Source organism: Ranitomeya variabilis, chromosome 1 (genome assembly GCF_051348905.1).
Source record: "Ranitomeya variabilis isolate aRanVar5 chromosome 1, aRanVar5.hap1, whole genome shotgun sequence".
Classification (NCBI taxonomy): Eukaryota; Metazoa; Chordata; class Amphibia; order Anura; family Dendrobatidae; genus Ranitomeya; species Ranitomeya variabilis.
Genome location: NC_135232.1, coordinates 1,105,243,861 through 1,105,267,981, shown reverse-complemented (window position 1 = coordinate 1,105,267,981; position 24,121 = coordinate 1,105,243,861). Strand labels below are relative to the sequence as shown.

At 43.4% G+C, this 24,121-nt stretch overlaps 1 protein-coding gene across 5 annotated transcripts in view; it reads left to right on the top strand.

Annotated features, from left to right (window-relative positions):
- Positions 1-23,026, top strand: part of NSG1 (neuronal vesicle trafficking associated 1) — an 85,128-nt gene extending 62,102 nt beyond the window's left edge. Inside the window, exons 5-6 of one of the 5 annotated variants that reach the window (XR_013220107.1) lie at positions 20,256-21,244; positions 21,285-23,026. Coding sequence is in view for 1 of the 5 variants with exons in the window: in XM_077280135.1 (XP_077136250.1) it covers positions 20,256-20,456 (201 nt within the window). In the remaining 4 variants the exon portion in view is untranslated. Of the gene's footprint in view, positions 1-20,255 lie in introns of all 5 variants that reach the window. The other 4 variants (XR_013220109.1, XR_013220106.1, XR_013220108.1 and 1 more) reach the window with 4 other exon arrangements.
- The last annotated feature ends 1,095 nt before the right edge of the window (positions 23,027-24,121 follow it).

The following is a 24,121-nucleotide window of genomic DNA, read 5'->3' as shown; positions in this document are numbered from 1 at the left end:
CTGGACCCAGCAGTCATGTGATCACTGGGTTTGGGGAGGGATCAGGAGCTGCTGGTTCCCAGGAGACCTGTACAGCTCTGCTTTGTAAGAAAAAATATGACCCCTATATAAAAATAATTTCTATTGAAAAGTGAATGCAATATAAAAAGTTCTTTAGTGACCCTTTGTCAGCCGTAAAAAAAAAATCAAAGAGAAAATGGACATCAAAATTAAGCCCGATGTATAGCAAAAAAAAGAAAAAATTTGAATATCCAACAAGGACATTTGTTAAAAACGCAGTGACTTCACTTTGCTCCATCTATGACATCACTATTCAATGACAAACTAGCTAGCGACATAGCCGGTGTGACCTCACTGTGCTTCTTCAATGACATCACCAAGTGATATTTAAGCATTATCCTCCCCTTTAGCCTCTTCCCGACATTGTGGGATTGGCTGTTATTTCAGCCGGAGACCAATTGACGGTTCCGGTTGCCGTTATCTTTGTACTCCTAGGAAGGCCAGACTCAGATCGGGCTTCGTCATAGATCATTATTTTTATTATATACCGTGACATCACAGTATTCCAGTATGCAGTTTGGGCGATCAAATCTCTGGGAAGGGGGGAGAAAAAGATTTAAAAACTATTATTTACAAATTTTTGACAAAGTGTTAAAAAAATAAAAAAGTTTAAATCACCCACCATTTTATTAATAAAGAAATGAACATATTTCATATCACCGCATCTTTAAAAGTCCAATATATGAAAATATAACATGTCGTAATTGCTGTAAACAGAAAAAAACTCCCAAAACACCAGATTTTCCATTTTTTGGGTCATCGCACCTCCCCGCCCCAAAAATACAATAAAATATGATCAAAATATGTGTACCCATAAAGTCATAAAGTATATATAAAAAAATGTCACCTCGCACACAAAAAACAAGTCCTATTGACGGAAAAATTAAAAAGTTTCAAGTCTCAGAAAATAGCAACCCAAACAAATTCTGAAGTTTCTTTAACCCCTAAAATATATAATATATATATATATATATATATATATATATATACACATATATATATATATATATATGTATATATATATATATGTATTTAAAAAACTATAAGTTTGGTATTGCTGTAATTGTACGGACCCGAAGTATTAGGTTTCCAGATAATGTTTACTGCACATTGAACGCTGTAAAATCTTAGCAATCCCCTACACCCCCCAAAATGGAGCAATTGGATTTTTTTCCCCAAGTTTTCACTAAATTATATGGTAAAGTGAATGAGGTCATCCAAAACGACAACTACTCCAAAAGAAAAACAAGCCTATGTCATCGGAAAAGTTAAAAAGTTATGGCTCTCGCAAGAACGGAAGTAGAAAACAAAATCAAAATACAAAAATTGGCTCTGACGGGAAGCAAGTTGGAAGTCTCACACTTCACCGGTTACATTAATGAGAGCCATAACCGGGCACCGAGTTGTAGTTGGAGGACTAGATGTTTCTTTGGAGCTTATGTAGGGAAATGCCATTAGTCTTGTCTTTGAAATCGTTGGCAATATCTAAAGCTGTGATGGGGTTAGTGGGTGAGGAGCTTTCTCACTGAAGTCCTATCGATCTCCTGCTCGTTTTAATGCACTCAGTAATTGCCCTTTCTTGACTCCGCGTCCCGGGCTGCGTGCACTTAACATTAGAAAACATTGATGTCACTCGGTATTTGTTGACCTGTGAAGCTTCGCCTGAAAGTATGTTCTTCAAGTTTCAAAAGTACTTTGTGTTCTGCAGCAAGACTACCCCGGGTGGGATTGTATTGTGAGTCACTCAGTCGGGAAGAAAAGAAACCTTATGTGCACGTTTTAGAATGTGAAGAATAACACAGCATGTTCTAAAAATTAACTCAAAAGCGATGACTAAATTACACCTAGATATGAAAACGATATCACGATGTGCCGGACTTGTCGCTAACAAAGAAATCTACCTTCATTCCAGTAATCAAATCAAATGGATTTTTGGAAGAAAGGAAATATTCTCTATTTAGGGACATGAAAAAATCCCAAAACCCATGACATTTATCAAACAGTCCATGCAGAATGCGAAGACGCTGAAGCTGCTCTACAAAACCTATATCCATAGAAGGACCACCAAAGGTCCAAAGTGTTGAGCGTATTCAATCATTTTATATACATTGCTCATCGTTGAGATCCCAGTGATGCGAACGATGAGCTCATCAGACTAGTCTGAATGTAATAACAAAGTAAAACAGTGCTGAAATAAGATAGAATAGTTGATCCAGCAGGTGCATGAACCAATTTGCCACAAATTAGAGATAATTAGAACGATCGAAGGAGGATGAAGTTAGAGTCAAATTTGCTGAAATTCACGGGTTCACGCAAATTTGAACATTTTGAAAATCGGTTTGCAGAAGAAAAAAAATCTTGCCTGGCACCACTACTGAAACATCAGAGTGGGCTAATATACTTGTTCCTTGAGACATGGATTTCTTCCTAATGCCTTGCAGCTAGCGAATTTTCATACCTTGTATAGTGGTGGTCAGTACCTGGGCCATTACAGATGAGCAGTTCCCAGCAGAGCACAGTTAGTTCAGCAGTCGTTTTCCATCTCCAGAGTCTCTGGATAAGTCTCTCTGTCCTATAGAGAGTAAGCACCAATGGCCAGCAGGGTCTTCTCTCTCTCTTTTGTAGAGTGTAAGCTTCTGTCTCTCTCTTTCCTGTAGAGTGTGAGCTTTTATGGTCAGCAGGGTCCTCTCCTGTAAAGTGTAAGCTCATGGTCAGCAGGGTTCTCTCTCCTGTAGAGTGTAAGCTCTTATGGTCAGCGAGCTTCTCTCTCTCCTGTAGAGTGTAAGCTCTTATGGTCAGCAGGGTCCTCTGTCTCCTGTAGAGTGTAAGCTCTTATGGTCAGTGGGGTCCTCTGTCTCCTGTAGAGTGCAAGCTCTTATGGTCAGTGGGGTCCTCTGTCTCCTGTAGAGTGTAAGCTCTTATGGTCAGTGGGGTCCTCTGTCTCCTGTAGAGTGTAAGCTCTTATGGTCAGTGGGGTCCTCTGTCTCCTGTAGAGTGCAAGCTCTTATGGTCAGTAGGGTCCTCTCTCTCCTGTAGAGTGTAAGCTCTTATGGTCAGTGGGGTCCTCTCTCTCTCCTGTAGAGTGTAAGCTCTCATGGTTAGCATGGTCCTCTCTCCTGTAGAGTGTAAGCTCTTATGGTCGGCGGGGTCCTCTCTCTCCTGTAGAGTGTAAGCTCTTATGGTCGGCGGGGTCCTCTCTCTCTCCTGTAGAGTGTAAGCTCTCATGGTTAGCATGGTCCTCTCTCCTGTAGAGTGTAAGCTCTTATGATCAGTGGGGTCCTCTCTCTCCTGTAGAGTGTAAGCTCTTATGGTCGGCGGGGTCCTCTCTCTCCTGTAGAGTATAAGCTCTTATGGTCAGTGGGGTCTTCTCTCTCTCCTGTAGAGTGTAAGCTCTTATGGTCAGTGAGGTCCTCTCTCTCCTGTAGAGTGTAAGCTCTTATGGTCAGCGGGGTCCTCTCTCTCCTGTAGAGTGTAAGCTCTTATGGTCAGTGGGGTCTTCTCTCTCTCCTGTAGAGTGTAAGTTCTAATGGTCAGTGGGGTCCTCTCTTTGTCTCCTGTAGAGTGTAAGCTCTTATGGTCAGTGGGGTTCTCTCTCTCTCTCCTGTAGAGTGTAAGCTCTTATGGTCAGTGGTGTCCTCTCTCTCCTGTAGAGTGTAAGCTCTTATGGTCAGTGGGGTCCTCTCTGTCTCTCCTGTAGAGTGTAAGCTCTTATGATCCACAGGGTCCTCTGTTTCCTGTAGAGTGTAAGCTCTTATGGTCAGCAGGGTCCTCTCTCTCCTGTAGAGTGTAAGCTCTTATGGTCAGCAGGGTCCTCTCTCTCCTGTAGAGTGTAAGCTCTTATGGTCAGTGGGATCCTCTCTCTCCTGTAGAGTGTAAGCTCTTATGGTCAGCAGGGTCCTCTCTCTCTCCTGTAGAGTGTAAGCTCTTATGGTCAGCTCGGTTCTCTCTCTCCTGTAGAGTGCAAGCTCTTATGGTCAGCGGAGTCCTCTCTCTCCTGTAGAGTGTAAGCTCTTATGGTCAGTGGGGTTCTCTTGCTCTCTTCTCTCCCCATAGGTATTTTTTTTTCTTAAAAGAGTTGAATAGATTTATGACTGCCACACCTATGATTATGTATAAGAGCGGAAGAACAGTGATGGCTGCAGACAGTGGCCACCGACTGACTGCAGTAGTTACGTGACAGGGCTGAGATCAGAGGAAAAGTGATCCTGACCCAGGCCTCAACACTACACACAGCACTGTATCGACACAACAATTAACTGTGTGTCTTCCATTGCAGCCTCCGCAGTGCGGGAACCTCCTGCGCTGAAGCACATTGCCTGCAGTGTAGGCTAGCCGTCACTTTCAACCTCATCCCCTTGGTCAGGAATGGAAATGATTCCGATTTGCAATTCGGGCTAGGAGAAGCCCTTTTCTCCGCACCGTAGAATGGTCTACATTCTCAGTATATCGTATACATGAGTGGTGGCTGTATTCATCACGTAAAGATGGGTGTAGGGTGGGGATCCTTTCATTACACTGCAGCCGCAGATACTTAGGAATTTCCATCAATTGTGAGTCATATACGGGAAATCCTGTTAGCAAATATCAAGTTAAATGCAGTAATTGATTCTGATTTCATATATCACATTGACAGATCCAATTAAAAGAATCTATAGCCATAAGCAGCCTTTTGACAAATGTTAATCTTCAGGTCAAACAGCCGAGCGCTGAGCATGTTAATTATGTGTACAGTTGTGTAATACGGTGCACATCCAAGCAAAAAGGAGCCGTGTTATTACAGAGCTACGTCACAGATAAATACACTGCGCCAAAAAATAAAGGGAGCACTAGAATACCACATCCGTTGAGAACAATAAAACATAAAATATTATTAAAGTAAATCAAAATTAATATCGCATTGAGGTATGTATTTGGAATGATACTCAAAATCAAGGTGGTGCATGAAAATGTGAGAACAGAGAAATGGTCTGTGGTCACCCCCTGCAGAGCCACTCCTTTATAGGGGTGGTCTTTCTGATTGCCTATCATTTCTACCTGTTGTCTGTTCCATTTGCACAAGAGCAGGAGAAAATTGATTCACAATCACAGCTTTACAGTCTCCTTACAGTTTACTTCCTTCCCGGTTTCTAACAGGGTGGGCTCTCCTCCTTGAGATACAACTCTGATAAAGAGAACTATAGTATTAGTAGAACTATAAAGCTCAGCTCGATTTGTCCTGAGTCTACAATGTTAGAGACAACCGGGTATATGAATAAGCTCCCGGCTGCTTGGGCTGGTGATTTACAATTGTATCTCTCTTGAGGAGCCGAAAGGGAGGTGAATAAATAACTGGTGTATAGAAATCAATGGATTGAAGAGAGATGGCTGGGATGTAAGGAGTTAACCCCTTCCCTGGAATGTAACTAAGGAGAAGTCTCGGTCACAGTCCGGCAGGTACTAGTGGCTGAACTGCATTGAAACTAGCTGTACGCTATAAAAGATAAAAGCTCTAATTGCGGGACAATGACAGTAAAAAGAATATGCAAGTCAGTGGCAAACTTGCTTATTTTCATGCTGTCTAAATAAAGCAATTGAGAACATCCCTTTAAGACAACAATTGGTGCATATTATGGCACAAATCTACACCAGTTAATAGCTAGTATGGATTTTATTTCCTGATTTCCCAGACAGCCTAAGATGTGCAACATTTATTGAGATCTCTTAAAGGAAATGTGTCATATGGTTATTGCCACTTAATCCGATACCAGTGATATGTTACTGTCTGAGCTGCTTGCTTTAGTTTTGATAAAATCACTGTTTTATCAGCAGGTTATTATCACTATGGGACTAGTAAACATGCTGCCATGCAGTCCTATATATTCATGAGCTCTGTATAACCTTGCACCCATCACTGATTGGCAGCTTTTATGCACACTGCGCATAGGCAGGAAGCTACCAATCAGTGATGTGGGCAGGATTATACAGAGCTCAGCATTCAGAGAAGTGGTGGATCTGCAGCAGATACAACTAATTTTTATCACAACTGCAGCAAGCAACCCAGTAAGTGATACATCACTGGAATCAGGGTCTCTGCCCCTACATCATGAATCTTTGAGATGGGATAGCAAAATTCTAGTTACTGATTCCCTTTAAAAATTTAGTGCAACTTTACCAACTGTGGGCTTGGTACGAAACACCAGTTTCCCTGTTCCTACATGACCGCCGCCCTTGGGGATTCGCCTCCATCCAACCCTGCTAAAATACATCCATGCCACATTCTGATGACTATCTGATGGCTACTGGTCTGCCGTGGGATTTCACGCTCGCCGGTGAGTCAGCGATGAGTAACAGAGAACTTGACTGGCCAAAATGATCCGGAACTAGTCAACAGGCTGCACCCCACAGAGTAATTTAGGGTCGGACATGGAACCATAGAAATGTTTTCAACTAATTAAAATTCCCTAGAAAAAAAAAAGTTTTTAATTATGGAAATAAAATTAATTAACCGTCACGTCCAATTGTTCCGTTTTTCTACTAGAAGCCACAGGTGGACAATTGTATCACTCCTTAATAACGGTCTTCAGAGCGGGATCCCACAGGTCACCATGTACCCCGAGGAGGAGGAATCGAGGGAACAAAGGTTTATTTCCACCATTAGATAATTTCACATCGATGGAGTTTGTTTTTTTTTTTTTCCTTTCCTTCGGTAATTGTAACTCCTGAACAGACAGATTACCGTTGATCCGATGTGAGATCAATCCAAGAACTTTCATCAGTAGAAGACAAGCAGGAAAGCTACGACATCTGTAGTAAATGCTAGACTGGTCCCTCGACTCCAGGATTCTGCAAGAATTTTTTTTTATCTTTATGATGGATTTTCAGCTAGTTTTCACATATTTTTTAGTACATTTTTGTATTTCCCATTGATGACAATTATGGTCCATCTTTTCTTAGAATGTTGCATTGTGACTTTTAGGACTGCAGCAATTTGTAGACAACTGAATAGGGCATCACCTATTTATTGGACATCTCATTTTGATATAAGTTTTGTCTTGAATTGTAGCAAAAACTGTGATAAAACTACAAGTTTAATAATAACCTGCTGATAAAACAGTGATTTTATCAAAACTAAAGCAAGCAGCACAGTAAGTGTCACATCGCTGATATCAGATTTAAAAAAAAAAAAAAAAAGCAGCAATTTGGACATCATTTCACACAAAACTCCAAAAATGGGCTGGACAAAATTGTTGGCACCTTTTCAAAATTGTGGTTAAACACCTTTGTTTCAAACATGTGATACTCGTTCCCACTCACCTGTGGCAAGTAACAGGTGTGGGCAATATAAAAATCGCACCTGAAACCAGACTGAGTTTTGGGCTAAAATACTTTTTGCAGTTGAGTTTATTAAAAAAATGTACACTTTTTGGCTCTTATAAGCTATTTATTTGTCAGTCTTAATGAGGGCGCATGTAGGAGTCCGGTGCTCGGGATTCGTTAAGAAGCCTCCATGCTCCACTCTAGAATTCTTACTCTGTCCCTGACTGCAGTTAAGAGATCTGGTGTTAGGAACAGCACAACTGTCATGAATTAAATGAGTTGTGGCATCACGCCACCGTCACATCCCAGCTCTGTCCATTTTTGCGGAACTAGGAGCAATTGGCACCAAAAAGACAAAATGTGCAATTTTTTGCTCAACTCCAAGTCGAGTAAAAATTTTGCAACTTTTAAAATAATTCTGGCGTAATTGCTTGAATAAATTGGCCCCTTACAGAGGCGTAGCTAGGGTTTTGGTTCAGCGGGGGTTGAAACTTCTGAGTGGGCCCCTAACCAGGTAACCTTGATTACAAGTGGGTGACGTGCCCTAATAGTGGATGTAGAAGATGACTGCGCTGTTACTGAAAATAATCTCTATATGAAGACCAACATGGATGTTACCGGCATATGGTCAGTGGTAGATACCAATCCTACAGAACATATAAGAGATCACAGCACAGTTACAGATAGTGTCTTACTGCTGATGTCCTTTCTGATGGAGTCGTTCACTTTTCCCGTCTTTTCCATCTGGCCCAGACCGACATGACGACTTCTTCCAGCCAGGACTCGTCTGCAGAGAGTACAACAAAGACACATTTCACTTCTCATATTCCAGCTCCATCACCATCTAGTCCCAACCTGCACAAACTCCTCATCCTGCTGATACCCCAATACTGAGCCGCTGCTGCCGTATATTGTATAATGCACCCCTATAGGAAGACTCTATAGCACAAGGAGGCACCCATAGGCAGACTCTGTAGTATAAGGCAGCACCCAATAGGCAGACCCTGTAGTAAAAAGGCAGCACCCCATAGGCAGATCTTGTAGTATAAGGCAGCACCCCCATAGGCAGACTCTATAGCACAAGGCAACACCAATAGGCAGACTCTATAGCACAAGGCAGCACCCCCATAGGCACACCCTGTAGTATAAGGTAGCACCCCATAGGCAGACTCTTTAGTATAAGACAGCACCCCATAGGCAGACCCTATTAGCAGTGTTCCCCAACTCCGGTCCTCAAGAGCCACCAACAGGTCATGTTTTCAGGATTTCCTTAGTATTGCACAGGTTATGGAATTATTGCCTGTGCAGGTGATGCAATTATCACCTGTGCAATACTAAGGAAATACTGAAAACATGATCTGTTGGTGGCTTTTGAGGACCGGAGTTGGGGAACACTGCCCTATAGTATAAGGCAGCACCCCCATAGGCAGACCCTGTAGTATAAGGCAGCACCCCATAGGCAGACCCTGTAGTATAAGGCAGCATTCCCATAGGCAGATCCTGTAGTATAAGGCAGCCCCCATAAAAGAAAACAATACTCACCTCTCTTCCTCCTTGTTCCAGCGGTGCTCCAAGCTCCCGCTCATCTCCTGACAGCGGGCACCGGGTAGTGACGTCATCGCGCCTGCTGTCAGTGTCGGTGATGTCAGACGCTGACAGGGGGATGATGGGAGAAGGAGCGTAGCACTCCTTCCCTCATCAAAGCGGTCAGCTGTATCTGCTAAATGCTGAAACAGCTGACCTTGCAATGATGGGCGGGGGGCCCACTGCTGGCACGGGACCCCCGCCTGCTCAGGGGCCCCATAGAGGCAGAGCAGGGAGATCGTGTCTCCCTGCTCTGCCACAGAATGTAACTGTATCACGCACGCAGTTACAGTAGCGTAGCTCTGGGTGGGCCCCCTCTGAGCACTGGGCCTGGGGGCCACCGCACCCTCTGCCCCCCCCCGGTAGCTACGCTACTGGCCCCTTAGTTTTCTTTTACAGAACTCCTCTCAGCAGATGTAGGACTACAGATGACCTCAAAGGAAAGCAGAACTTTGATATGTTCATGAATCGGTTCTGAGGAGCTCAGTAAGGCCACGTTCACACATTCAGTATTTTACATCAGTATTTGTAAGACGAAATCAAGAATGAAACAATAAGGAAAAAAGTCTAATAGAATCACGTCACCACTTCTGTATTTATCACCCACTCCTGGTTTTGGCTTACAAATACTGATGAAATAACTGACCAAATACTGAAAGTGTGAACGTGGCCTTAGTTAAATTTGGTTATTTGCATTTTTTAATGTGTTTTTAGATCTAGTTTTTCATGCTGTGATTTTTGGCTCCCTTTTTGCTCTGTCATGTTGTGTTTGACACTTGCTGTTTTTTTGGCTTTGACAAAACTGTATTGATACATTCGTGGATTACATGCATTTTTAATGCGTTTCGGCTGTGGAAATACACTGAAAACGCATATGCGGTTTTTTTAACCTGAATTTTCAGCATCTAATGTGATTCTGGAGGGAAAATCCAAACGTACAACTACGCGTACCCACAAGAGAAATTGGCAAGTTGTGGATTCTGAGACATATTGCAGGTCAGTTTACAATGTATAAAAAAAAAAAGCAAAAAAAAAAAAAAACACAGCGTGCTGGAGAACTGAATGTTGATGTTGTCATAAATCAGCTAAGAAGACAAATACAAAGCCCCTGCCTGTCAAAATAAGCTCACTGATGGATTCTCAGTTACCTCATTCAATGAGCAGTGGAAAAAAAGCCAAAAGGAGCAGAAGTTTTGATGAAAGCCCAAATGGAAAAGGCGTTTTTAGACCAAAATACTTTAGGCTCGCTCAGTAGTGCCTCTCGGGTCGCTCGGTAGTGCCTCTCGGGTCGCTCGGTAGTGCCTCTCGGGTCGCTCGGTAGTGCCGCTCGGCTCGCTCAGTAGTGCCGCTTGGTACGCTCTGTAGTGCTGCTCGGTAGTGCCGCTCGGCTCGCTCAGTAATGCCTCTCGACTCACTCAGTAGTTCCTCTTGGCTCGCTCGGTAGTGCTGCTCGGCTCGCTCAGTAGTTCATCTTGGCTCGCTCGGTAGTTCCTATCGGCTCGCTGGGTAGTGCCTCCCGGCTCGCTCGGTAGTGCCTCTCGGCTCGCTCAGTAGTGCCTCTCGGCTCGCTCGGTAGTGCCTCTCGGCTCGCTCGGTAGTGCCTCTCGGCTCGCTCGGTAGTTCCTCTTGGCTCGCTCGGTAGTGCTGCTCGGCTCGCTCGGTAGTGCCGCTTGGTACGCTCGGTAGTGCCTCTTGGCTCGCTCGGTACACTCGGTAGTGCCTATCTGCTCGCTCGGTAGTGCCACTCGGTAGTTCCTCTCTGCTCGCTCGGTAGTGCCTCTCGGCTCGCTCGGTAGTGCCTCTCGGCTCGCTCGGTAGTTCCTCTTGGCTCGCTCGGTAGTGCTGCTCGGCTCGCTCGGTAGTGCCGCTTGGTACGCTCGGTAGTGCCTCTTGGCTCGCTCGGTACACTCGGTAGTGCCTATCTGCTCGCTCGGTAGTGCCACTCGGTAGTTCCTCTCTGCTCGCTCTGTAGTGCCTCTTGGCTCGCTCGGTAGTTATCAGCTTGCTCGGTAGTTCCGTTCGGCTCGCTCGGTAATGCCTCTCTGCTCACTCAGTAGTTCCTCTTGGCTCGCTCGGTAGTGCTGCTCGGCTTACTCGGTAGTTCCTCTCGGCTCGCTCGGTAGTGCCGCTTGGTACGCTCGGTAATGCCTCTCAGCTCGCTCGGTAGTTCCTCTCGGCTCGCTCGGTAGTGCCGTTCTGCTCGCTTGCTAGTGCCACTCGCTCGCTTGGTAGTTCCTCTCGGCTCGCTTGGTAGTCCCTCTCGGCTCGCTCGGTAGTGCCGCTCAGTAGTTCCTCTCGGCTCGCTCGGTAGTTCTTCTTGGCTCGCACGTTAGTTCCTCTCGGCTCGCTCGGTAGTGCCTCTCGGCTTGCCCCGTAGTGCCTCTCGGCTTGCTCGGAAGTGCCGCTCGGTAGTTCTTCTCGGCTTGCTCGGTAGTTCCTCTCGGCTCGCTAGGTAATGCCTCTCGGCTCCCTCAGTAGTTCCTCTCTGCTCGCTCGGTAGTGCCGCTCGGTAGTTCCTCTCGGCTCGCTCGGCAGTTGCTTTCGACTCACTCGGTAGTGCCGCTCGGCTTGCTCGGTAGTTCCTCTCTGCTCGCTCGGTAGTGCCGCTCAGTAGTTCCACTCAGCTCGCTCATTAGTGCCTCTCGGCTCGCTCATTAGTGCCTCTCGGCGCGCTCAGTAGTGCCTCTCGGCTCGCTCGGTAGTGCCTCTCGGCTCGCTCGGTAGTTCCTCTCTGCTCGCTCGGTAGTTCCTCTTGGCTCGCTCGGTAGTGCTGCTTGGCTCGCTCAGTAGTTCCTCTCTGCTCGCTCGGTAGTGCCACTCGGTAGTTCCTCTCTGCTCGCTCTGTAGTGCCTCTTGGCTCGCTCGGTAGTTCCTCTCGGCTCGCTCGGTAGTTATCAGCTTGCTCGGTAGTTCCGTTCGGCTCGCTCGGTAATGCCTCTCTGCTCACTCATTAGTTCCTCTTGGCTCGCTCGGTAGTGCTGCTCGGCTTACTCGGTAGTTCCTCTCGGCTCGCTCGGTAGTGCCGCTTGGTACGCTCGGTAATGCCTCTCAGCTCGCTCGGTAGTTCCTCTCGGCTCGCTCGGTAGTGCCGTTCTGCTCGCTCGGTAGTTCCTCTCTGCTCGCTCGGTAGTTCCTCTCTGCTCGCTCGGTAGTTCCTCTCTGCTCGCTCGGTAGTTCCTCTCGGCTCGCTCGGTAGTTCCTCTCGGCTCGCTCGGTAGTGCCTCTCGGCTCGCTCGGTAGTGCCTCTCAGCTCGCTCGGTAGTGCCTCTCGGCTCGCTCGGTAATGCCGCTTGGCTCGCTCGGTAGTGCGGCATTGCAGGTAGTGGGTCTCCGTCAGATCGCCATCAGAGCACATAATAATCCCATTGGTGTCAGAGTGAAGAATCGGATACATTTAGGATAAAGCCGACATTTAATCATACACATTCAGATAAAGCCTCGCGGCTGCTCTGTGCCCCGCCATTAGTCCACGACTGATTGACTGCAGCAACATCTCTTCATTTTTCTCAAAGTAGTTTTGACTTCTCGTTGTACAAATAAAAAAATAAATAAAAAATCCTGTGAAGTGGAAAGCTTTGAATCCAGAAATCTGAAGAAGTCGTCTGGTAAAATATTCTGCTCACGGGTTGACAATCGCTGCCTCTTCGGTAATTAGATCCCAGGAGTTTAGTCGCGCAGCTACAGGAGACTTAAGCACGGCTGTTGTGAGTGACAGGGCGGGAGATCATAGCTGAAGAGTGCAGAGATCACAGGCTGCCCGGCAGCGGGTGGAAGCCATCGCATTATATAAAGCGTAGGAATTATAGCCCTGGATATGAGGGGACGGAAATGTCGGATAGATACCTAAACCTTAACTAATGATTCCAGATGCAATGGCCACCGTTACAACCACAACCTAGGAAAAAAGATATTTGTGCACAGGAAATCCCTCACAGCATGAAACCTTTAAAAGGAATCTGTTAGTTAAGAGCAGCATGATGTAGGGGCAGAAATTCTGATTCTAGCAATGTGTCACTTGCTCAGCAGCTTACTGTAATTTCAATACAATCAGTGTTTTATCAGCAGAAGATTATCACTGCAGGACTAGGTGTCACGTGCCAGGCAGTCCAGCTACTCTGTGTTATAAGGTACAGTGTACACAGGTAACTGCCAATCAGAGGTGTGGGCGGGGTTATGCACAGCTCAGCATTTGAGCACTGCTACATCTACAGCAGAGAAAACAGGCTAAGTCTACGTTCACATTTGCGGTCGGGCGCCGCAGCGTCGCCGCATGCGTCATGCGCCCCTATATTTAACATGGGGGCGCATGGACATGCGTCGCTCTTGCGTTTTGCGCTGCATGAGTCACTGCGGCGCACGCGTCCGGGCGCAGAGGACGCAGCAAGTTGCATTTTTGCTGCGTCCAAAATCAATCAAAAAAAGGACGCATGCGGCGCAAAACGCAGCGTTGTGCATGCGTTTTGCTGCGTTTTTGTTTGCGTTGTGCGTTGCGTCGCCGACGCTGCGGCGCACAACGCAAATGTGAACCTAGCCTAAGTGATACATCGCTGGAATCAGGGTCTCTGCCTCTACATCATGCTGCTGTCAGCTTCCATAGCAAAGCCCTTCTGACAGATTCCCTTTAAAGCTGACTTATCAAAAAAAATTCACAATACAAATTGAATACATTAAACAGGTGACCCAACACATATAATGCCCTGTTATAAATTTCCATTAAGGCCTACTTATGTAATTTGCTTTATTAGAAAATTTCCTACCATCCTCCCTATAGCTAATCACTATATCGGTTTTCTTTTTAATACATTACTTCCTAGGATGTTTCGATTGAGGTGAGTCTCAAACATGACATCATAGGACGATGGTCCTGCAGTTACTTACCCATATTGACAGTCCCCACCGTCAAGCAACTTCTGTTACCACGCCCAAGCAGATTTTTTGCATTGTCATACAGCATCTGTCCCAGCCGCCTCATTCACTGAAATGAGATATCATCAGGGGGAGGTGATAGAAGCAGGGTGAGTGACAGCAAAGCTTCCCCACGCCTTCTAATCATTGGGGGCTGCACTGGTATCACTCACACTGCTTCCATCACCGCTCCCTGAAAAAGGCAGAAGGGACAATAGCTATGTGGCTGCGAGGATAGAGGTTTGGCGACTGTGATAGAAGCTGCGGTCACTTCTCCCTACCGACATCATCACAAATGATTTGGGAAGTCATCATGATGACGTCCTGTTTGAGGGAGGTGATAGAATCTGTGGGAAAGTGACCGCAGGGCCATCTGCGTTTTCCCCACCCTGGGGTGCAAGAATGGATGGAGACCCTGGAAGGTCCATTCTAGAAATCTCTACAATGTAACTGGTGTGTGGCGAGAATGTACGATAACTCCATATTCTCCTTATGAAATTCTACCTGAGTGGAGGAAGTGTCACACAGAGTAGGCTCCACAGGAAGTCATCCTGTATGAGCCTGGATACTAGCTGGTGTGGCTGGACCACCTGCTGAGCCAGGTGTCCAGTTACAGCTACACATGTTGAAGGATTGTAAGCTGCAATTAAATCCCTCCATATTCTTATCACTCATATGTTTATGACATTGGTATAGTTTAAGATATTGAGCTCACTAAAAGTATTGATGATCATGTATGGGCCCCACATTGTCCAGACATTCCCTAATTATTTCTGCCCTTTATTACAAGGTGTAATACTAGTCATCCTTATAATGTTACAAATCTCCTATTTTCATCCAAAAAGCATTGTAACCATAATATAATATGCATTAGTTAATTCATTAAGCAAAATTACATTATACTGAATGGCTGCGGGATAGGTCACATCTGGATGTACATTGGCTCGGAAATGATCTGGGACAAAGCCACTTATTGTACAGTAATAATTGATGAAGTGACGGTCATGTGGCAGAAGCGGCTGATATTTCCAGCATGAGTCCACCTTTAAATGATTCTTAACAGTCTAATCAATCAGTGTCAGGAGAGACGTCTTCGCAGCGTGCGACCCGATTAATCACATTTCTCACGGTAATGAAGCATAGGGGTACGGCTTGTTACCAGACACATTCGAGGTAACTGATAGCGGTTGGTTTTATAGGACGTGCCAACAAAATCTATACGACACTGCTCATCAGCCTCCTGGGCAAAGATGAGACCAGACATCTAGAAATCAACTTCTGGGACCTGTTGACGGAGCAACTAGCAAATATTCCTGACAAATAGGCTGGCGTTTCTCCATTGTTAATGTGTATAAGTCTAACCGATTGCTGTAATGTCGCCATTAATGCCCCTGCATACTTCATTCCTTCAGCCATTTTAGAACCCCCAGATATGAAGTTTGCAGCCTGGACAGAGTTTACAAGTAAAGCTGTCAGAAAAAAAAGAAAAACAAAACATTATTTAAATTTTTTAATCATTTGCGTGTCTAATTGGAAGTTCGGCTGCAGGGAGAAAAGTTGTTATATTCTCCCTGCAGCTACTACCTTCCAGTCACTGGGGCGGCACATTTCTCACAAGTCTCGCTGGCAGAATACAAAGACAATGACAGGTTTTTTTCACCTTTCCTGCTCCACACACTGATGATTTTTCTGCTACAAATCCACCCGTGTAACATACTGTGGATTCTCCATGGGCTTCATTGCTACACCGAAAAGAACATAAATGGAGGAGAAAATTGTCACCCTGCAAATGTTTATATTTGCACCGCTGGTTAATTTCCATTTAGTTAAAACCATAGGCGAAATGTGCGCTTTTATGTCTCTTTTGAACCTATTTTTATGCATGTTTTTCTGGATGTAGGGAGTCAAATGATGATCTAGTGAAAAAAAAAATGGCAAAAAGTGGAGTTCCTCAAATTGTCATTTCTCATAATGGTGGAAAGTGGTTGCAGAATAGAAGTGAACATGTAGTAATTCTGGATAATGTGTCGACCTACAAATGTTGGTAAATTGCATTCGACCGTTTCAATCGCATATGATGCAGTAAGTGTCAAGTTAACATTTGCTACATCCATAACCGAGAACCCCGACATTGCAGAAATAAGTACAATGAAAACAATATCCCATATAAACAGATCAATGTTAATAAAATGACAAGATCACTGATGAAAGGGGGACACTACTTTATAGCCAAAAAAGTAGTAACTGCGCTGTGTGACCCACAGTAAGACAGCGGAATAAGGACGTAATACATAAAGTAACAGCAACTCTACGACATTATTAATGATGGTATTTAACCAAGTCAGGAAAAACAATGAATACTTAATAAACTAATAGTATATACCCGGCTGTGTAATGACCGCGTGTCCCTCCACCCCAAAGAGCGTTTCACACTTTGTCAGGAGGCAAAGTAATGACCGCGTGTCCCTTTACATCTGTTAACCAGCATAAGTGCATGTGGGGATTCCCTAGCAACCAGGCAACCCCCACATGTACTTATGCTGGCTAACAGATGTAAATCATTCAGCTGCGGCAAGAAAAACGAAATCTCCGAGCACTAAAAAATACTCGGAGGACCCCCGAGTGTGCTAGAGAAATCTCGAGTAACGAGTATATTCGCTCATCACTACTACTGATGAATGCCATTACATAGCCTCCCGATGAAGTACGAAACACTCATTGGGACAGAGGTACACGCAATCATTGGAGTCCGGCTCAACAGGACTCGATTTTCCTTTTCTATTTTTCAAAAGAAAATATGGTGCATACAAAAGAAAAATTTACATGGTCGACATGAGTAAGACTGCCTAGTGCAGTCGAAACGCATCGACTGGGTCATGTCGACCATGTAAATTTTTCTTTTGTATGCACCATATTTTCTTTTGAAAAAGAAAATCCAGTCCTGTTGAACCGGACTCCATTTTTTTTCTATTTTCCTTGATGTGAGGCCAGGGCGAGGCCGGTGTCGGAGCTCCAGGTGGATGAGCATAGAGCAACTGGGTGGGCTGGAATCAAGTTTCTATACACGCGATCATTACATAGCCTCCTGATGAAGTCCGAAACGCTCATTGGGACAGAGGTACATGCAACCATTACATAGTCTCCTGATGAAGTGGGAAATGCCTGTTGGGCCGAAGGTACACACGACCATTACATAGCCTCCTGATGAAAGCCGAAACGCTCATTGGGCTGAAGGTACACATGACCATTACATAGTTTCCTAATGAAGGGTGAAATGCCAGTTGGGACGAAGGTACACACGATCATTACATAGCCTTCCAATGAAGTGGGAAACATCTGTTGGGCTGCAGTTACATACGACCATTACATAGCCTCCTGATGAAGTTCGAAAAGCTCATTGGGACAGAGGTACATGCAACCATTACATAGCCTCCTGATGAAGTGCGAAACGCTCATTGGGACAGAGGTACATGCGACCATTACATAGCCTCCTGATGAAGTGCGAAACGCTCATTGGACTGAAGATACAGAAGACCATTACATAGCTTTCTGATGTAGTGCAAAACGCCTGTTGGGACGAAGGCACACACACCCTTCACATTGCCTCCTGATGAAGTGCGAAACACTCTTTGGGGCCGAGGGACATACAGCTGAGTATGTGCTATTAGTTTAAGCATTTGTTTCTCTTTACATGGTTAAATACCACCATCAATAATATAATGTATTAGAATGGAATTGCTGGTACATCATGCACTGTTTATTCATCTGTCTTATTGCGAGTCACACAGCGCAGGTACTACTTTTCTTGCCATAAAGAGGAACTTTCAACTATTTTTTCATGTTGAACTTGACATATGATGTAATAGAAGCTGCAGAATGTAAGAAAACTTCTGTTTGTTTTTTAATTTTGTTTCTCTGCTCGAAAAGATATTATCAAAGTACAGGCACCTAATGAGTGAATATCCAAAACAGAAAGGCAAAATTAAAAAATAACAAAAAAGTTTTGCTCCACTCGGCAGACACACTTACATTGTGTGTCCAGTTCAACATGAAAAACTTGATGAAAGGTCCTTTAAGCAGTGTCTCACTTTTAGGAGTAACCTTGTGACTTTATATTACTAATAAAGATTGATATTTTGTTATAATGGATCAGTGGGATCACCCCTCCTAAGCAGTCTATATGGACATGCAGGTCAGTAAGCTGAATAAAATCATACCTCGATATCTGTGGTCCAATGTCTTATTACAGAGAAATCCACATTTGTTTAAAATATGAGCTGTTAAGATCTATGAGCCGGACATGGATCTCCCGGAGAATCGGCCTCCAGAGGTTACTTTAAAGGAAAGGAGGAGTTACCAGATCAGGAGAGCAGACTGTCAGTCATTACATGTCTCACACTTTTTTCACCTCCTTTTGCTTATAATAAGCTCTGGAGGCAGATTTTCAGGGAGATCAATGTCCCGCCCATAGATCTTAACAGTTCATTTATTTATTTATTTTTTTAAGAAAAATGTGACTCTCGGGAATAAGACATGGTATTGCAGATTTATTCAGCTTTCTGTGACCATATAGACGGAGGGTTCATCCTCCTGAGAAATGCCCTTTACAGACATATCGAGTGCAATCCCAGTTACAACTATGGGTATGTTCCTATTGAGAGTTTCTGTGTATTATTAATCTATCACCCCTAAAGTCTTTGGTAGCTCCAGTCCGTCATTATTTTATATTTTCTGCTCTTTTAACACGTATTCATCATACCTGAGCCTTCAAAGTCTATAGGTGTTGATATGTGACCTAACAATTTTCTTCACTAGAGAAACTGACCACTACTTAGGTTATTTGTTATGTGTTCATAGCTTACTTTTGGTACTACTTTTACTCTAAGAAACATATTGTGATGTAATATTAACTCAAAAAAAAAAAAAAAGCCCTATGTATTTTGCACAGCCACTATAGCACCCATAGATCATAAGAGATAATTAGCTAGTGACTGGAAGGTTAGTTGCTAATTATCTTCGGAGAAACTCTGTACTATAAATGCCAGCACACACCGCAGCTTAAGATAGTGATCACTAATGATTATTCTTAATCATATAACGTTGTAGATGATTATATACTTAGTCCATTGTATGCAAAATAGACTACAACAACTCTCCTGAGCAGACACCAAAGCGTGAGATGGCAGCCTCTTCATGTAGGAAACTAATTAGTTCAGATATTTTAGGTTCATGTCAGAACATTCTGTACTAATTAAAATTATTTTTAAAATACAAGGTCAACAATATGTGAGACTTCCCGAGACCTTGTACTACCAGCACAACCGCAAATTATTTCATTTTTTTTTTAATCATTGCACAGATCAATAAACATGAAATCTAATTTAATGCTTCCAATTAAAAATGTACAAACTTTCTGAATAGCCAAATTTTTTTGGATAAAGTTATACTTCTCTATAAAGCAATCCTGTTCGATGGCAATCCCTTCATGTGTTGAGGCTGTCTAACAGCCGCGAGACATGCAGCCGCGGGGACTCGAACAGATTTTTCGAGCATGACGAAGGCAATCGGTTAGCACCTGAGCATGTTTGGATAACACCTTATCCCAGCACGTTCGCTCATCCCTAATTACCGTTTAGGCAGGCCATCCCCGCATGTGTATTGGCTGTCTAACAGCCGCGAAACATGCGAGAAGGGGCCTCGAACATGGCGCAAGATGCAAACCCGAGCGGTAAGCTAGCTCACATCACATGGATGGAAGCACGAATGATGTCTTTGTGCCGTCTGATAGAAACATGGACCACTTCATTAGAATGGACGAATTTGGTCCACAAACCTTTGGGAAAGAGCCATAGACTATAATCCCCACGTGGACACGAGAAGGTGGCTAGAAAATATCAGTAGGTTAAATCAAACGATATTACAATATCATTACAATGATGAGTTCCAGTGTTACAATTTATAAAGAAATCAATACTATCCATTGCAAAATGTCCACATTTTACGGCGACTGATCACAAGGAACCTCAGAGATAAGTGAGAAGAGTAAGGGGATGGGGCGAAATCATTGATGGTTCTGTATTGTGCTTGGGGTCAATACTCTAGAAAAAATGGTGGTGGATCTTACAGAAACAAGGTGCTTAGGTAGTTTTTGAGGGCAAAGAATGGGCGTTAAGGGCAGTCTCGAAAACTCGATTGAGTAACCAAAAAGCTGCCAACATGTTCCTCAGTTGATTTCTATTGCCTATTGAGTTCTAGTCGAAGGGTGTCCCAACCCAAAAGTTGTTCAAAATTTCCTCAAAACAGAAAAAAAAGTAGGACTTGAAGTCAAACGCTTGGTATATTAACTGAGTGAGGCATGTACTGAGGTAGACCTGCAGACCACTGATTATTCTCTCGTTGTCTACTTGCAGAACAATCGATGCATCCCCGCGGCTCTCGACAATTACTACACTGAACAGGACACCAGCGCTCAAGGGAAGTTCTACACCGTCATAAATCACTACAACCTGGCCAAGCAAACCATCACACGCTCCGTATCCCCATGGATGACTGTTCTGTCAGAAGAAAAGCTGTCCGAGCAAGAGACGGAAGCCTCCCAAAAGTCGGCTTAGCTTCGCCCATCCAGGTCAAAATTAAGAGAACTCGAAAGGAACTTTGAAAGAAAAAAAAAAAAAAAAGAAAAACCCACAAAAACATCTAATTAACTGCTCTGCCTTCATTGCAACCAAGTGGTTAAGATTCATTTAGAAATTACTTGTATTTATGTTTAAGCAAAGCACGCTTCTGTATACTGGTATTGCTGGGCATACATAACTGTACAGATCATAATGGATATACACCAACGGCGACTCAGACAAGCGAGTAACTTCATAACAGGGAAGCTTGCTGAATGCTTTTTTTTTATGGTGGTTTGAACTCATGATGATGAAGTGTCAGTCTGTAGAATAGTTTGTTGCAACTGAATGAAACGTAAAAAAAAGTTTTTTTAGAGGCTTAAATAAAAAAAAAAAAAAAAAGGGGACCAACTATGGTTACCAATAGGAACATAGTAATTAGGTCTAGGTCAAAGTTGACTTGGTAAGACCATCCCTATTGTGTCTTCTCAGTCAAGGGCGACTTCGTAAGACAATACCGACTGTGTCCAGGTCTTTGTTGACTTGATAAGAAAATCCCAATAAAAGTCTAGGTTGCCCAAATTAAACTACACCAACTAAGTCTAGGTCATGATTAACTAGGAAAGACCATCCCAATTACGTCTATGTCAAGATTGACTAGATGAGACTATTTCTATTGTTTTGAGGTCTTGTATCTCAGCCAAGGTTGACTCGTCCTGACTATACTAGTCATGTATAGGTCTAGTTTGACTGGACCTGACCATATGAGTCATGTATAGGTCTAGGTTGACTGAACCTTGCCATACTAGTCATGTATAGGTCTAGGTTGACTGGACCTTACCATACTGGTCATGCATAGGTCTAGGTTGACTGGACCTGACCATGTTAGTCATGTATAGGTCTAAGTTGACTGGACCTCATCATACTAGTCAAGTATAGGTCTCGGTTGACTGGACCTGAGCATATTAGTCATGTATAGGTCTAAGTTGACTGGACCTCACCATTCTAGTCATGTATAGGTCTAGGTTGACTGGCCCTCACCATAGTACTCATGTATAGGTCTAGGTTGATTGGACCTCACCATACTAGTCATGTCTAGGTTGACTGGACCTTACCATACTAGTCATGTCTAGGTTGACTGGACCTTACCATACTAGTCATGTCTAGGTTGACTGGACCTTACCATACTAGTCATGTCTAGGTTGACTGGACCTTACCATACTAGTCATGTCTAGGTTGACTGGACCTTACCATACTAGTCATGTCTAGGTTGACTGGACCTTACCATACTAGTCATGTCTAGGTTGACTGGACCTTACCATACTAGCCATGTCTAGGTCTAGGTTGACTGGACCTTACCATACTAGTCATGTATAGGTCTAGGTTGACTGGACCTTACCATACTAGTCATGTATAGGTCTAGGTTGACTGGACCTAACCCTACTAAACATGTCAAGATCATTAACTAGATCATACCGATTGTGTCAAGGTCGAGATTAGATAAGATTTTACCATAGCAATAGTTGACTATCTAGCTCAGGTGGTGTCAAACTGCATTCCTCGAGGGCCGCCAACAGGTCATGTTTTCAGGATTTCCTTAGCATTCCACAAGGTGCTGGAATCATTCTGTGCAGGTGATTAAATTATCACCTGTGCAATACAAGGAAATCCTGAAAACATGACCTGTTGGCGGCCCTCGAGGAATGCAGTTTGACACCTGATCTAGCTGGTTTGTTTAAAAAGTAACTCAACTTTGATTTTTTTTTTTTTTTTATTTGGTCCAGCATGGAAAGTTATGAAACTTTTTAAATCACTTTATTAGGCAATAACTTACTTATGCTGCTTTCCTCCCAACAACGCAACACATTTTTAGAAAAGGTAACCAAGAGATTTTTCTACATCATATTTTCATTTTTGGTGTAGAAGTCAATTTCTCTTACATCTCAGTAATTATTTATAACCTAGAAATTAATCCGCCTCATCATTCCATCTGTGACTTTAAAGACTTTGCTTTTCCTGAAGCAAGATCTGAAAAAAAAGCTTTTTTTTTTTCTTTGGAAAATAGCTTGGCTCTGATATTGAACCAGCGGCTTTAAGGGTTTTTATCATTTTTTTCCAAGAGACAGATTTAGTCCTTGATGGGAGGCCACGACTGAATCGGTGTACACCTGTCAGTGTAATATTTATCACACGAGGACAATAATGCTTTGCATTTGCAATAAGGATACACAAATGCATATTCGGAATGTAAAATTCTCGATATTTTTGGATGTTTTTACATTTGAGTTCCGTGAAGTAGCAGGAAATTTCTTATGTCAGTGGTGGTTGTAAATCTAGATGATAAAAGCTGTGTTGCTGGTTATGGTTTCTGTAAATTATTCTGATGATCACTAGGATTGATGTGTGGATGAATGGCCTAAAACAATTGTTTTTTTTGTTGTTGTTTTTTTTAAAATTCCTGCATTGGTCTTTTGTGAATGAAACTAAAAGAAAGTAGCCTACTACACTCATATTTGCCAAATATGGCATGAAGTTCAATTTTTAGCAAATAAAGTGAATCTGAAAAATTTGGGAAAGTGAAAACCTGTTAATGCCATTCTATTTTATTATTTATTTTTAGACTCATTGTTCTGTTCAGAAAAAAAAATCTTATTCCAATAGGCTTCAGGGCTCCATTTTTGATAAAACGAACCCCTCAAATCACCTGCATAGCTATAGAGTCAAATGATTATATTTTTGCTGTTGGCAGCCACCACTAGGTGGAGCTCACTGCACACTGTATAAATAGTATGTATTGAGCTCCCCCTAGTGGTGGCTGCAGACATCAAGAATTTTATTATTTGACTCTATGGAGCTTTAAACAATATAATTATAGAAAAAAACACACGTTTGGATCTATTTTGATTGAAAAAGAAAAATGGTGTTCATGGATGGACATTCACTTTAAATCCTCAAATTTAACTAAAACACCTGCAATTTTAGAGTAAACTGGTTGCTATTTTTTTTACGGGTCAAGTTTGACGCAGGACTAGATTTTTCTGTGATGGTTTTTCAACTGCCCTATATGCATATTGCACCTCTTGTTTAAAGAGAATCTGTCACTAGGTTTTTTGTATGTAATCTGAGAGCAGCATGATGTAGGGGCGGAGACCCTGATTCTAGTGATGTGTTAGTTACTAGGCTGTGTGCTGTTTCAATAAAATCAGCATTTTATAAGCAGATTATCATCACTACAGGACTAGGTGTCTGGTGCCTCCTAGTCCAACCCCGCCCCCATCAGCTTTCTGTCAATATGCAGTGTACACAGAAATATGTCAATCACTGGTGTGGGCCGGGTTATATACAGAAAGCTGCCAATCACTGGTGTGGGCGGGGTTATACACAGAAAGCTGCCAATCACTGGTGTGGGCGGCGTCATATAGGGCTCCGCATTCAGAGCACTGCTAGATCTGAAACAGAGAAATTAGTGATTGTATCACAACTGCTGCACCCAGTAAACTAAGTGATATATCGCTGGAATCAGGGTTTCTGCCACTACAACATACAGCTCACAGGTTACATATCAAAAAATCTTGTTGACAGATTCCCATTAAAAAAACAGCATTTTTTACTTCACTTTTAGGTAGTTGTCTGAAAGAGGAATCACCAGTGCAAGCCAAAAA